We start from the raw sequence: 14403 nt of genomic DNA on the forward strand, positions 1-14403 counted from the left end.
ATTGGTCTATGATATAGTTTCAATGGTCATCTTCGATCAACATTGAGTACTGGCCTTTACTTAATTTCAGCAAAATTAGAATACCCACCTGTTCAAGTGAACAAGAAGTGGAAGAAGCCAGAGAGACTGCATTTCCTCAAAACTGGCATTAGAGTTTGCCTTGTGCAAGTGCACCACATTTTGCAAGGCTTTTATGTAAGAACCTGATGACGCCCAAAATCTGACTGTACGAACTAACTTTGCAGAACCTATAATCCTGCGCTCACAGAAAAAGCGTCAGCGGGCCCGGAGTTGTGGCTCCAGACGGCCACTTCGACACTCAAGTCAGAGACGTGCAATCACAGACAATAGACGGGCAATGGGAGAGAGCTAAGTAAGTTACCAGACCAGAGAAAAAGAGAGGGTGAATTGGATCCCCTTGCTTGAGTGCGTAGTCCCCTTTTTATAGGGGTGGAGATCCACGATCTCGGAGATATCAATCGTGCCTTTGGTTTCGCCCACGTGGGGTGTGATGACGGGATAATAAGATCGTGGAGACATCAATCATATCCTAGATTCAATCCACGGGGAGCTTGATAGCTGGCGAATAAAGACGTGGAGATACGATTTCCGATGATTATGGGCGAAGATCGGGGATGGTGATTTAGGCGGGATGTTTTGAATTCGAAAGCCGCGCCTTACGGGTACCGGCCGTCTGGATTTCCCGTTTGGGGGCGAGATCTCCGCGATTGTGTTGGGTTCCCTTGGTAGCTCGGTATCTTTCAAGGGAGAAGTATCAAGGAGGTCCAATCAAGGTTCATTACCGAGTGTTGCTGCGAGGACTGTGTCGATCCAGTTGAGTAATGGAGAAGGGGTTTGAGGTTCGGTGCCGGATATACCGATTTTACCCCTAACAAACAGCCCCCTACTTTCTTGTCCCTTTGTAAGGGTCAAGGAAGTAGTTAAATTTTCAAGTGGTGGGCCGGTGCCGACCTTCTGAAGGTGATAGAGTCGAAGTGTCTTTCTAGGGAATCTGCGGGCGGATTCAATGTCGCGTCATTTAATAGGCGCGTTATCTATCCTTAAGGTTTTTTGGGAAACGGCCAAAACACTTAATTCCCGCCTATTTTCCACATGTTTTTTCGGAAAACGGGTCGGGCCATTATTTCTCGCTTTATGGGAGATTTCGAAAATCGGCGGGACATTGAATCCCGCTCAATTTTTTCGCCTGATGGCATTTATAAAAGGGCGGTGAGGGAGAGAGATATCCGTCATCTTTTTCCTTTTCTTTTCCCCCTTTTTTTGCTTTTCTGTTAAAAATGTCTCAAGAGGCCGCCGGTGATGATCAACTAGGGGTGATAGTCCCGGTAGTGGAAGTGGAGTCACTTTTGGACGGAGATGGAGAAAACCCTCCCGTCGCTGGGGAACCGGTGGCCCGCAGAACTAGGAGGTCACAAAGGTTGAAGGGGTCGCCTGCGGTGGAGCCTAGTCCGCCGGAAACGGTAACTCCGGTGGCGGTGGCTTCCTCATCAGCTGGAGCTGAGGGGGTGAGTCGCGGCCCCCAAAGTAAGAAGCGGAAGGTGCAGACCCCAGAACACTCGAGTTCCCCCGCTCCCAGGGATTTCCTTGCTCCTGGCGACGTTTCCCACTTCGTCGCCAATTATAAGCGGTCCCTGAAGCATACCATGGAGAGGGGACACGGGGTGGCAGATCAACTTCTCCAGCAAGGCTTGGAGGTTCTCCGGCTGAGGGCCAAAGTCGAAAAGTTGGAGATGGAGAACGAGGCCCTGAGGGTGATGCTGCAAGGAGTGACTGAAGGTGGCACGAGGGCCGGCTCCGCATCGCCCAGTCTCGAGCCTCATCTGGAGTCGAATTCGCCGGAGGACTCTGAAGAAGATCCGGGCGAATGATGGGACCTTCGGCTACGACCTTGGCACGGTCGGTTTTGAAGCCTCCTTCCGGGGCAAAGAAGATCGTGCCAAGTGGGTGTCGTGGCGATGCTGAGGTCCAACGTCCGGTAGCGCTTGGCGGTTCATCAGACGTATAATACTGAAGCTCCGGGCGTCGACTCTTTTCAATTCCCTCCTGTCTTTTTTAGCTAGCCGTAGTGTAGCACGGTCCCGAATGTATTTTCTTTTTCTTGTATTTGGCCTAGAAGCCCACCTTTTGTAAAGTTTTCTTCACTTGTGAATAAAAGGATTTTTGTCATTTTCTATGTCTTCTTGCATTGTTTGTATTCAATGTCGCAAATAGCTTGTAGATAAACTATGAACTTGGTATTAATGACAGTCGGAATCGAACATCGCGACTTACGCATCATGTGAAGGGACGTCGTTTTAGTTGGAGTTACGCTCATGACACAAATGAGAACGTTCGGCCCCGGGCGTATTCTAACCTCGTCGCAGAAGTAACGTAGTTTGAGTGTATTGTATGACTTTATCAAGAGATACTTGGTACCGGAGGAGTGTTTGTCGATTTGTTCTGAGGGATATTTCGAGGAGACACGTGTAACGGTCGTGGATTTTTGGGAAACAGTGGTTTGGCGCTTTGAACAATGATAACGAAACGGCGCATTAATGACTTTGGTAATTGTGCGAGTGTTATGGGGCGCCACATGTCGCATAGCGTCAGAGTGACGTGACTTTTGAATTTTTCCGCGCGTGGACCTATAAAAGTCTGCCCATTTTTCTTTTTTCTACCATTTTCTCTTTTTCTCTCTTTTCATCCATTGTTTCGGCGAGTTTCTTTCTCCGGTGGTTCGCTTCTTTTTCTGTTAGAATCTCTCATTTAGCTTCGTTCTTTTGCGTTAACCGGAGATTTGGAGGGCGCTAAGTTCCTTCTCGGCTTGATTTTCCCTTTCTTTCAGGGTGCTGGCTTGTCTTCTCCGGCGACTTTCCCGGTTTCCTCCCTCGAATCTCATTGGTGCGTTTCTCAACCCAAACTTTTCATTTTGTTTCTTTAAAGTAATAATGTCGGAGAACACGGATTCCCAAAATCAGTCGATTGAGAACGTGGGGATGGAGGAAACATCCCCTTCTCCCCAAGTCTTCTCGGAGACAGAAGTGGAGAGCATATTGGGGCAACTGTCGGAGATAGAGGCGATGAGCGCTTTGGGGCGGCCGTCGAAGGTGAGGTCTACAACTAAGACCAAAAAGGTTGGTGGTGACACGACGGTCGCAAGGAGCGGAGGATCATTGAAGAGGATAGCGCCACGACCAAGAAAGGAGGTGGGTCCGATTCTTCCAGTCGAACCTCCAGGTGCGGCGGAGCCGATACCGAGTGACGCACCAGTAATTGTCGCTTTAAGAGAGGATAGGAGCAATTCACGGTCGGCACCGATGGACGTCCAAGCTAGAGTTGTGGCTCAGGAATCTGTGGAATTTCGTAAGCCTCGGATGCCCCATGGCGTAGCATATCGTCCTGAAGTAGCCATGGGTTCAATAGGTATCCTTCAACCTTCAGACCTTGATCATCTGCGGGAGAAGTACCACATTCCGGACGACAATGAGGTCCGGCTTCCCAGCCCTGATGAACGGGCGTGTGGTAGTAGTGTGAAGGGAGAGACGACCTTCTATAAGGAGGTTATTGAAGCGGGTGTCCGCTTCCCTCTCCACCCAATTCTGATAGACTTTTTTTATTTTTTCGGCTTGGCACCGTCCCAGATTCTTCCAAATGGTGGAGGGGTCTCCTGGCATACATAGTGAAAAGTAAAATGGTGAGGGCCCCACTATCATTGGATGTTATCAGGAAGTGTTTCCTTATAAAGATGAAAGGGGATTGGGTAGACGTGTTCCGGCGGCAGACGCTGATGATCATGGGTGGAGCTCCCTCTTCCATTAAACGGTGGAAGAATGAGTTCTTTTTTATAAAACTGCCTCAAACAGCTGAATGGCGATTCCCCTTCGATTGGAGAAAGCCCAATAAGGAGAAAATGGGGTTGCAGTTTTCTCTAGGGACTTTGAGTCAGTTAATTTTCAACGATGTCGTGGGTAGGGGTGTGGACGTAGGGAAGGAGAGGTTCAACGTTTGGGATTTCAAATCCGAAGAAGTACCGGTGAAGTTTGGTTTGAGCAACGTCGTGTTAGACTCGGAGGACGAGGCTCGGAGCGAGGGGGAGGAATACGGAACAAGCGCTGATGAGAGTCAGTCTGGTGATTCTCTTTTCCGATTCTTTTCAAGCATTACTTGACTTCCTTCTTACCGTATCATAACTCGTTTTTTGGTTTTATCGTAGAAATGGCGGCGCAAGGTTCGGGCCCTACTATTTCTGCCTCGACTATGGAGGAGGAAAGGAGACGGAAGGCCGAGGAAGCACGGCTAAAGCATGACAAAGCCATGAAGCGTCGGGCAGCCAAGGCTGGCAAGGAGTCGGTCCCGACTATAGAGTCTAAAGAGATAGCATCTCCGGATAAGTCCGCGCCTAGCAAGCGGCAGGCGGAATTGCTGGAGAAGAGCCCCAGTAAAATGAATAAGTCAGCCAAGGAGGCGGGTAAGGGTAAAGGCCAAGTTGTGAGCCAGGAATTTTTGCCCGTCGAGGGTTGCGAGGGAACCCAGGCTTATTTCAAGTCGGGGGCTCTCCCGAGGGATCAGGCGACCCAACAGGGGTCTTATTTTGATCCCAACTGGAAGGTAGGTATTGAAGATTCCACCTTTCGCAACCTGAGGGTGGCTGTAGAAATGGCGATGACGAGTGTTCTACTGAGAGACTTGGCGGATTTGGAGAGAAGTTCACACTCCTCCTTAGGCCGGGACATGGTCGCTGTAGCAAAGAAGGTGCGTATTTTATTTTTACTTTTCCGAATATCCTTCGGTTCCCGCAACCATTTACCTTTTCTCTTTTTGTCTGTAGTTGTCAGATATTTGCTCTCATGCCTCGCGGCGCATGAAAAAGTATCACTCTCTTTATGCTCATGCTTCCAAGGAGATCAAGAATCAAGAGGAGGCTCGGGCGAATGATAAGAAAGTTTTTGACGAAACTTTGGAGGATGTGCGAAAACTCCAGGCGACTGCCGAGGCTGAACTCCAGAGGGTCAAGGACGAACTTGGCCATGAAAAGGAGGCTCGTGCTGAACTGGAGAAGGCGCGGGACAAGGCGAGCGAGAGGAGGAGGTTCGGTCCCGGGCGATCTCCGAATTCCACCAATCTCAGGAGTATCAAACGGATATGGCGCTCCACGTTCTGGAGTTTGAGGCGAAAGGTTTCATTGATTGTCGAAGCCAGATTAAGGCCAAAGATTCTACTTTTCCTATCGAAAGACTGGAGGGGCCGCCAGGGACTGAGCTTTCCGAGGGAGAGGATTCCAAGGCAACCGAAGTCAATGAGGCAAATCTGGCGGTTGCGTCTCCTGGAATATAATCATCGGTCCCTGGCATTGTGACACCTTCTACCGAGAAAGTTTTGGAGAAGGAAACTCAGGGACAGGTCCCTTGAAATTTTATCTTTGCCTTTGATAATCTAGTTCTGTAAAAACTTAACTTTATTTTGTTGTGGATGGAAGGGGTTTGTCCTTCGAAGTGACTTTGGTGATGTACTTTAAGATACTCTTACTTTTCTTGGAGATGCACTTAAAACACTTTTACCTTTCATTGGCGGTGATGACTTTTCTGTCGATCCTCATAGAATGCTTAACTTTCCCTTGAAGTAGATAGACTCTTTACCGAGCCTCTTGAGGCATCGGTTTATGGGTCATATCTTTTTAAGTAGATGGACGCTCTACCGAGCCTCTTGGGCGTCGGTTTATGGGTCATATCTTTTAAGTTGATGGACGCTCTACCGAGCCTCTTGGGGCGTCGGTTATGGGTCATATCTTTTAAGTAAATGGACGCTCTACCGAGCCTCTTGGAGCGTCGGTTTATGGGTCATATCTTTTAAGTAGATGGACGCTCTATCAAGCCTCTTGGGGCGTCGGTTTATGGGTCACATCTTTTATCCTTCGTTCGTAGCTCGCTCGACGTGGAGATTCGTTAAATGCTTAGGGAGTAATCGTTTTTGGAGATGGATAATCGCAAAGGAGACTTCATTACTTGTGGGAGATGTTTACATGTCTGTAATATCACAAAGACGGAGAACAAACACACAGATTTATTGAAAACAAATGGAAAGATGAAAATGAATTACATTCTTGCCTACGGGTAGAATTTCTTCAAATTCGAAATGTGCCATGTGCGGGGAATGGGATTGCCCCCTAAGTCTTCCAATTGGTATGACCCTGGCTGGAGGGTGCGTGAAACACGGTAGGGTCCTTCCCAAGTGAGAGCCAACTTTCCGGAATTGCGAGGGTCGGAGACTTCGGACCGTCGTAGTACCAAGTCGCCCGTCCTCACCGCTCTTTCCTTTATTCTGGAATTGTAGTATCGGGCGACCCTGTGTTGGTACGCGGCCATCCTGACTCGAGCCTTTTCTCTAGTTTCTTCAATGAGGTCGAGGCTGCTCCTTAGGTGGTTGGGATTGGTCCTTTCATTGTATGCTTCGAGCCTCGGGGAATGGGCTCCAATCTCTATGGGTATCACCGCATCTACTGCAAAGGCGAGGCTGAACGGCGACTCTCCTGTCGCGGTTCTAGGAGTAGTTCGATAGGCCCAAAGGAGATTTGGTAGTTCTTCCGCCCACGAGCCTCGGGTGTTCTCAACACGTTTCTTTAACCCTTGCAGAAGAGTTCGATTGGTTACTTCTACCTGTCCATTAGCTTGCGGATGACCGACTGAGGTGAACCGTTGGTCGATACCGAGTTTTCCGCAAAAGTCTTTGAACCTTCGACTCACAAACTGGGTCCTGTTGTCGGTCACAAGGATCCGTGGAACGCCGAATCTGCATATGATATCGTGATAGAAGAAGTTCTTCATTTCTCTGGAAGTAATCTTCTTAACTGCCTTGGCTTCAACCCATTTGGTGAAGTAATCGATAGCGACGTACATCATTCGATGTTCCCTGGTCGAGTTAGGAAAAGGCCCTAACAGATCCATTCCCCACATTACAAACGGGATTGGATTGGAGATGGGTTTGTAGGGAACCGCTGGTAGACGAGGCACGGTAGCGAACTTCTTGCATTGCTCGCACCTTCTAACAAAGTCAGCAGCGTCTTATTGGAGGGTTGGCCAGAAAAAAACTCGGCGGAGGATCTTGTAGGCCAATACCTTTCCGCCCGAGTGATCGCCATAGATTCCTTCATGGACTTCTCTCATGGCGAGCTCCGTGGCGGAGGGTTGGAGGCATTTTAGCAAGGGCCATGAAAAGGAACGTTTATATAGTTTATGTCCATCGAGAATATAATGGGCGACCCTTGCTACTAGGCGTCGAGCTTCCTTTCTATCTGGGGGCATGATACCGTCTTTCAAATATTGTATTATGGGGTCCATCAGCTAGGTTCCTCATTGAGCTGTAGGACTTCTTCTCTTTCAACGCTAGGCTGAGGGAGGATCTCAGTGTAGACGTTTCCCTGTTCGAATATTCCGGAAGAGGCCATCTTGGAGAGAGCATCGGCGCGAGCATTCAAGGTTCGAGGGACTTGTACTATTTGAAATTCTTCAAAGACGAAGATTTCTCTTCTCACCTTCTCTAGGTATTTGATCATCCGTTCTTCTTTAGCCTCGCTAAAGTCGTTTACTTGGTTGACTACCAATTGTGAGTCACTATGGACTCTGATTCGGCTGACTTGTAATTCGGCAGCGAGGGCTATTCCAGTGATCAAGGCTTCATATTCCGCCTCGTTATTGGATGCTTTGAAATCTATGCGCAGGGCGTATTCAGCAATAAAATTATCTGGCCCTGTTATAACTAGTCTGGCACCGTTGCCTCCAGCATTAGAGGAGCCATCTACATATAACATCCACAGTGGATCTTGGCGTTGCTGGTTCAGGGTCAGTTCTTCGATCAGGAGGCTCGGCTCTTCTAGCTCCTCCGTCGACAACGTGCGTTCCACGATAAAATCTGCTAGCGACTGGGACTTGATCGCTGGACGGGGCTTTATTTGGATGTTGAATTCACTTAATTCGACTGCCCAATTAATCAAACGCCCAGAGGTGTTAGGCTTCTGTATGATGATAGGATGAGCTTGGAAATATGGGCGGAGTTTTCTTACTGATATGACGACAGCGAAGGCGAACTTTTCAATTTCTTGGTATCGAATTTCGGCATCATGGAGTACCCTACTGACGTAGTAGATAGGTTGTTCCGCTTTTCCTTCCTGCTGAACGAGTACCGAACTTACCGCCGCAGACCCAACTGCTAGGTACAAGTACAAGCTTTCCCCCGGTACTGGCTTGGAGAGCAGGGGAAGCTCTTGGAGATACGCTTTTAGTTGATCGAAGACTGCTTGACACTCTTCCGTCCATTGGAAATCTTTTACATTTCAGAGGGTCTTAAAGAAGGGCAGACATCTCTCAGCAGATTTGGACATAAATCTGCTGAGGGTTGCGACTCTGCCAGTGAGCCTCTACACATCTCTGGCTTCTTTGGGTGCCGTTATTTCTAAAAGCGCCTTTATTTTTTAGGGATTGGCTTCGATTCCTCGCTGGCTAACAATTCAGCCTTGGAACTTTCCGGAGGTAACCCCGAAAGCGCACTTGGCGGGGTTCAGCTTCATTCGGTTTCGTCGGAGTATGGTGAAGGCTTCTTCAAGATCGGCGATATGGTCCGGCGCTTTGAGGCTTTTGACGAGCATGTCATCAACATATACTTCCATGTTCCTCTCGATTTGCTTGGCAAATATTTTGTTGACAAGGCGCTGCTACGTGGCGCCCGCATTCTTGAGGCCGAATGGCATGACTTCGTAGCAATATAATCCTTGGTCGGTGACGAAGGAGGTTTTTGGAATATCAGGACCGTACATCTGAATCTGGTTGTATCCGAAAAAGGCATCCATGAAGCTCAGGATCTCATGTCCAGCTGTGGAGTCAATGAGGTGATCGATCCTCGGTAGTGGGTAACAATCTTTGGGGCAGCTTTGTTGAGGTCTGTGAAATCAATGCAGATTCGCCACTTGCCATTGGATTTTTTAACCATTACTACGTTGGCGAGCCACTCTGGGTAGCGAATTTCTCTGACGAACTTGGTGTCTAGAAGCTTATCTATTTCTTCTCTGATGTGTTTTTGTCTTTCGGCGGCGGCGAAGCTTCGTTTTTTCTGTTTGACTGGCTTGGAGTTGGGGTCTACATTTAGTTTATGGACCGCAACGTCCGAGGGGATCCCCTGCATGTCAGAGGCGGACCAGGCAAAGACATCCGGGTTAGCTTTTAAGAAATTGACAAGTTCGGTTCTAAGCTTACCTGACAGGAGAGAACCTATTTGGACGGTTTGACCCTCGATACCGGGGAACAGAGGAATCTTCGTGAGTTCTTCGACCGGTTCTCCTTGCTTTACTTCAACTCGAGGGTCAGTACCGCCTATGGAGGTCTCTTTGGCGGCCTTTTTCTTTTTTAACAGGGCGGCATAGCACTCGTGGGCTTTCTCTTGGTCGTCGATAACCTCTCTGACACCGAGCTTGGTAGGAAACTTTATTTTCAAGTGAGCAGTGGAGACCACTGCCCCCAGTTCATTTAGAGCTGGCCTCCCGATGATCCCATTGTAGGTGGAAGGGACATGAACTACCACAAAGGTCTGCATTATGGTCCGCTGGTTCGGATGGGTGCCGAATGTTACGGGGAGTTTAATTTTGCCTCGTACCTTGACTTCCCCTCCGGAGAATCCGAAGATGAACCAATTAACAGGCTCCAGCCTATCATTGTTGATGCCCATTTCGGCGAAGGCGTTCTGATGGAGGACATTGACTGAGCTCTCTGTGTCTACCAAGATTCGCCCCATGCTACAGTTGGCGATGGTAAGCCGAACTACCACGGCGTCATCATGATGTCAATCTATGGTCCCGTAATCTGCTTCAGTGAAGGTGATAGGTGTATTGGTACTTGGTCTAGTCTTTGGCTTCTTTGTGGGGTTTTCTATGGAGTTGACTTGTCCTGCATAAAGGGCGCGCCCTTTGTCAGTTGGTCCTCCGGACACCGGGCCTCCATAAATGGTGTCGATATTTCTGATGACCTTTGGTGCTTCCTCCTGATCCGGGGCTCTATGTCGACTGCTTTCTCCTTGGTGGTTCGGCGAGCGATGACGTTCGTCAGGTCGATGAACTTCGGATCGGGGTCGCTGATGGCTCCTTGGAGGATTCTGGAGATAATGGTCGATCTTTCCTAGTCCGGCGAGCCTTTCAATTTCATTCTTCAGATGGTAACAATTGTCGATGGTGTGCCCATGGTCTTGGTGAAAACGACAGTACTTGTTGGAAGTCTTACCTTTTCCCGAGTTTCTCATTTTCTCAGGCCAGTTTATGGGTTCTTTGTCACGGATTTCGTACATGATATTTGAGATAGTGTTGTTCAGGGGGGGTGTAGTCGACCCTATTAAACTGGGGATTTGGTGCGCGACGGTTTTGACGGTCGTTGTGTCTTGCCTGCTTATGACTTGATGGTGTCCTAGAGTCGTCCTTTCGCTTTTCGGCACCTCGGGTGGTTTCCAATTCCCTTTCCATGGCAAATGATTCCTCATTATTGATGTACCTGTCCGCCGTAGCCATGAGGTCTTGGATATCGCGGGGAGGATTCACATTTAACGCGACTTTCATGTCTCTGTCTCGGATGGCATGGCGGAGCGCTGCGCGAACCATATCGAAGTTCGGTTCGCTAATTTGGTGGAGTTCCATTCGGAACCGGCCAATTAATCTCTGCAGAGTTTCGTCCTTTCCCTGTCGCAAAGCTAGGAGAGCGTCGGCTGGTTTCTTTCGGGGCCGACTATTGATGAAATAAGTGACGAACTCCTTTCCCAGTTAGTGGAACGATTCGATGGAGTTGGGCCGCAATCGACTGAACCAATTGCTAGCGTCTTTCTTCAGGTAGGCGGAAAAGGCTTTGCACATCGTCGCATCGGAAGCATTTCTGATTACCATCGCGCGGCGATAGGTGCGGAGAAACTAAAGAGGGTCTGATGACCAATCATAGAGATCCAACCGAGGCATGTCTGAGTTTGTGGTAAGACGGCATTGGCGACTCTCGGAGTCAACGGAGAAGCAATCTCGCTATCCCATTCTGCCAGGAGATCCGGATCACACGGTGTCTTCATTTGCTGTTGAAGTTCTCTTATCTGACGCTGGAGTTCAGCCATGATGGCGGGGCTCCCTTCTGCTTGGATATTTCTCGTTGGACTTCTTATTTGCGGAGGTATCTGATTCTCATTTCGATGAGCAAGGTTCGTCGGTTCCATCCTTGAGTTGTCACCCCTTCGATGCCGAACATCACGGCGATGGTCGAGTGGTGGGCTGGTGATGGAAGCAGACCCTTGTTGACGATGAGAGGGTCTTTGACTCTGAGGGTTTCGCCATTCTGAGGATCCTTGCTCTTCTGGAATCTCGACGGGGCGAAGTCCTTCATCCGGCCCATTCACGGGCGGAGGAGGTGCTGCCAGTTGGAGAGTGATCATTTGAAGCACTTGCTGTAGGGCGACCGCAACACTTCCTATTTGCTGTGTGAGTTGATTGAAGGCAGTCATTGTCACTGGAGTGTTGCCGGAGGTGACCATCTCTTCCATCTCCTCTAGCGGTTCGTGATCCCGTTGGCTTGCTTGGCTTCTCGTAACCATTCCACCGTTGAGTTGGGAGGTAGATTTCGACTTCGGCATGTCGCGTCCCATGGATGGCGCCAATCTGATGACGCCCAAAATCTGACTGCACGAACTAACTTCGCAGAACCTATAATCCTGCGCTCATAGAAAAAGCGTCAGCGGGCCCAGAGTTGTGGCTCCGGACGGCCACTTCGACACTCAAGTCAGAGACGGGCAATCACAAACAACAGACGGGGAATTGGAGAGAGCTAAGTAAGTTACCAGACCAGAGAAAAAGAGAGGGTGAGTTGGATCCCCTTGCTTGAGTGCGTAGTCCCCTTTTTATAGGGGTAGAGATCCACGATCTCGGAGATATCAATCGTGCCTTTGGTTTCGCCCACGTGGGGCGTGATGACGGGATAATAAGATCGTGGAGACATCAATCATATCCTAGATTCAATCCACGAGGAGCTTGATAGCTGGCGAATAAACACGTGGAGATACGATTTCCGATGATTATGGGCGAAGATCGGGGATGGTGATTTAGGTGGGATGTTTTGAATTCGAAAGCTGCGCCTTACGCGTACCGCCCGTCCGGATTTCCCGTTTGGGGGCGAGATCTCCGCGATTGTGTTGGGTTCCATTGGTAGCTCGGTATCGTTCAAGGGAGAAGTATCAAGGAGGTCCAATTAAGGTTCATTACCGAGTGTTGCTGCGGGGACTGTGTCGATCCAGTTGAGTAATGGAGAAGGGGTTTGAGGTTCGGTGCCGGATATACCGATTTTAACCCTAACAGAACCATACAAATCCCATAGAAGCTGATACTTTGTTCTTCAGTTCCAGCACAGACAAACATTGAGAATGCACACGAACGTGAATAACATGGAGGCCAATTTGACCAATTTGCAGGAGAAAATAGGCACACAAGCTCACTTTTGAGCAGATATTGTCTTATTCATTTAATTCATCTGAGGTGGTTGTCATCTCTTGCAAAAGTGAGCCGCGAAATGGCATTCCACAAAATTTCCTAGCAAATCCCATGTAAAATAAGTGTTTAAAAACTCGTTGACTCGGCACGGAACTCGCCCGAGTCGACTCGGTTTCGTGAAAACCGCATTTTGGAGTAGCAGACTTGGCGAGTCCGGACCGAGTCAAACACGAATATTACTTTTCTCTTGGATGGGATCGACTAGCAGGAGAATCTTGGCAATCCGTGACTTCTCCCACTGGTTGATCTTCCCAAAACATATTTCTGAATCTAAGGCTTAAAAAGACAAAAAAAGAAAGAAAGATATGTGCTTGATTTATTCAACAAAAATGATACGATTCATACCTATAAATCTGTGTTGAATGTCTCACATTTCTATTCATCTAAAGAAAAGCTCGATCTCCCTTAGTTTCTTGTGCAAAAACCTTTTGTCATTGCCTTCATCCACTGTTTTCTTTTTGTGGAAGCAAACCCACATGTAAAGCCTATGATAAACCCTCCTTGCAGGGTTTCCTACTAGTTGGGCTTTTAGAAGAAGAAAAATTCTTTCTGGTTTTCGTGCATTTCTTTGTTAGGAGGAAGCAAGGTTCTTTTATAGTTTCCTTATCTGCTAAGGTAATGAAACCCTAACATAAAGTATTTATTAGGGAAATCATACATCCGGCCCTGTCTTATCTGGGACAGCCCCCCATCTTTGTAAAAGAACAGACATAAACACATGAAGGTGGTTGTCCCAAGAAAAAAAAAAAGGGGTACAGTGCATTAAATGACACGTTGGGCCCTTGTTCTTACTTGGGACAACCCCTTTAAGTTAAAGAAATGCTACAAACACACTTGAGGACCTTGAGGTGGCTGTCCCGAGTAAAAAAAATGGAGCACATATATCACTTCCCTTAATATAAGTTATTAAGAAAAAGAAAATTCCTTTTCCAAATTGCTTTGAAATTGTAAATGGCATTTATATAGAGGGCAGTGATAAATCGACCCCCCAAAATGATAAATCCACTCCCCATGTTTCTATCTCCCTCCTCTTTCTCTCTCTAACCCAGAGGAGAGAGAAAGACACATGGGGAGTCGATTTATCATATTTGGGAGTCGATTTATCACTCCCCTTATAAAAATTATATCACACTGCCAGGGATATAAATGCTGGTGGATTTTTCGATGTTCAAAACTCAGAAAAAATTCGCGGTCCGTTGAAATTATAAATGATGCATGGGCAGCAACTGATTCTCTGTGGGATTAATTTAATATATTTTGTGGAGACAAGTGCCACACATGCATCATTATAAATCTAGAAGCATGCTTTGCAGGCTATTACAAGTTACAATGTTCATTTAAACTCATCACTTGCCGTTTCTTTAGTAATTGCCTAGATGATCCAAGTTATCCATTCGATAGGCAGCCATTTGATAGGCAACTTGAATAGCCAATAGGATGATATTAAAGGGGTACCAGTAAAAAAAAATTGATATAGTTACTAATGATACTTTAATACTTATTTTTACATTATTTCTATTTTTTTGAATTTTTTCATTTATTTAAAAAAAATTACTACTCATCTGACTTGGCCGCGTCAACCGCGTTCTTGACTGCATCCGCGTCAAGTCGACAAGGATTTTCTTCGGCCGCATTCCGCCTCAAACCCGCGTTTTTAAACACTAGGTAAACATATCTAAAATCTAACCGGTTTTGTGGTGGCTGACCCACCACCTTTCACCAGCTCGACTTTCCTCCAGGGGGGGCCATATTGGTTAGGCATTTGTCGAGTCGCTTTGGCAACTTTAGGCCATGTTTGGATTGTAAGAATTTCATAGAAAAGTTTGGGAAGGAACAAATTTCTAAAATTTCCCACC

General features: G+C 47.7%; 3 protein-coding genes across 3 annotated transcripts; 1 reads left to right on the top strand and 2 right to left on the bottom strand.

Moving 5' to 3' along the window:
• The first annotated feature begins 3635 nt into the window (after nt 1–3635).
• On the top strand, nt 3636–5557 carry LOC143859357 (uncharacterized). Its single transcript, XM_077370077.1, has 2 exons — nt 3636–4752; nt 4829–5557. The coding sequence occupies exons 1-2, from the start codon at nt 4216–4218 to the stop codon at nt 5354–5356; spliced, it is 1065 nt and encodes a 354-aa protein (XP_077226192.1). The 5' UTR covers nt 3636–4215; the 3' UTR covers nt 5357–5557.
• A 1776-nt stretch (nt 5558–7333) lies between these two features.
• On the bottom strand, nt 7334–8659 carry LOC143859415 (uncharacterized). The gene is made up of 2 exons (XM_077370129.1): nt 8506–8659; nt 7334–8316 (listed from the first exon to the last, which is right to left on the bottom strand). Exons 1-2 carry the CDS (start codon nt 8657–8659, stop codon nt 7334–7336), a joined length of 1137 nt encoding a protein of 378 aa, XP_077226244.1.
• Nucleotides 8660–8844: 185 nt separating this feature from the next.
• LOC143859416 (uncharacterized) lies at nt 8845–9777 on the bottom strand. Its single transcript, XM_077370130.1, has one exon. It carries the CDS (start codon nt 9775–9777, stop codon nt 8845–8847), a length of 933 nt encoding a protein of 310 aa, XP_077226245.1.
• Nucleotides 9778–14403: the final 4626 nt, after the last annotated feature.

The sequence above is a fragment of the Tasmannia lanceolata genome, unplaced genomic scaffold (assembly GCF_043159265.1).
Source record: "Tasmannia lanceolata isolate RefF3 unplaced genomic scaffold, GAP_Taslan_0.1 ptg000029l, whole genome shotgun sequence".
In the NCBI taxonomy this organism is placed as follows: domain Eukaryota; kingdom Viridiplantae; phylum Streptophyta; class Magnoliopsida; order Canellales; family Winteraceae; genus Tasmannia; species Tasmannia lanceolata.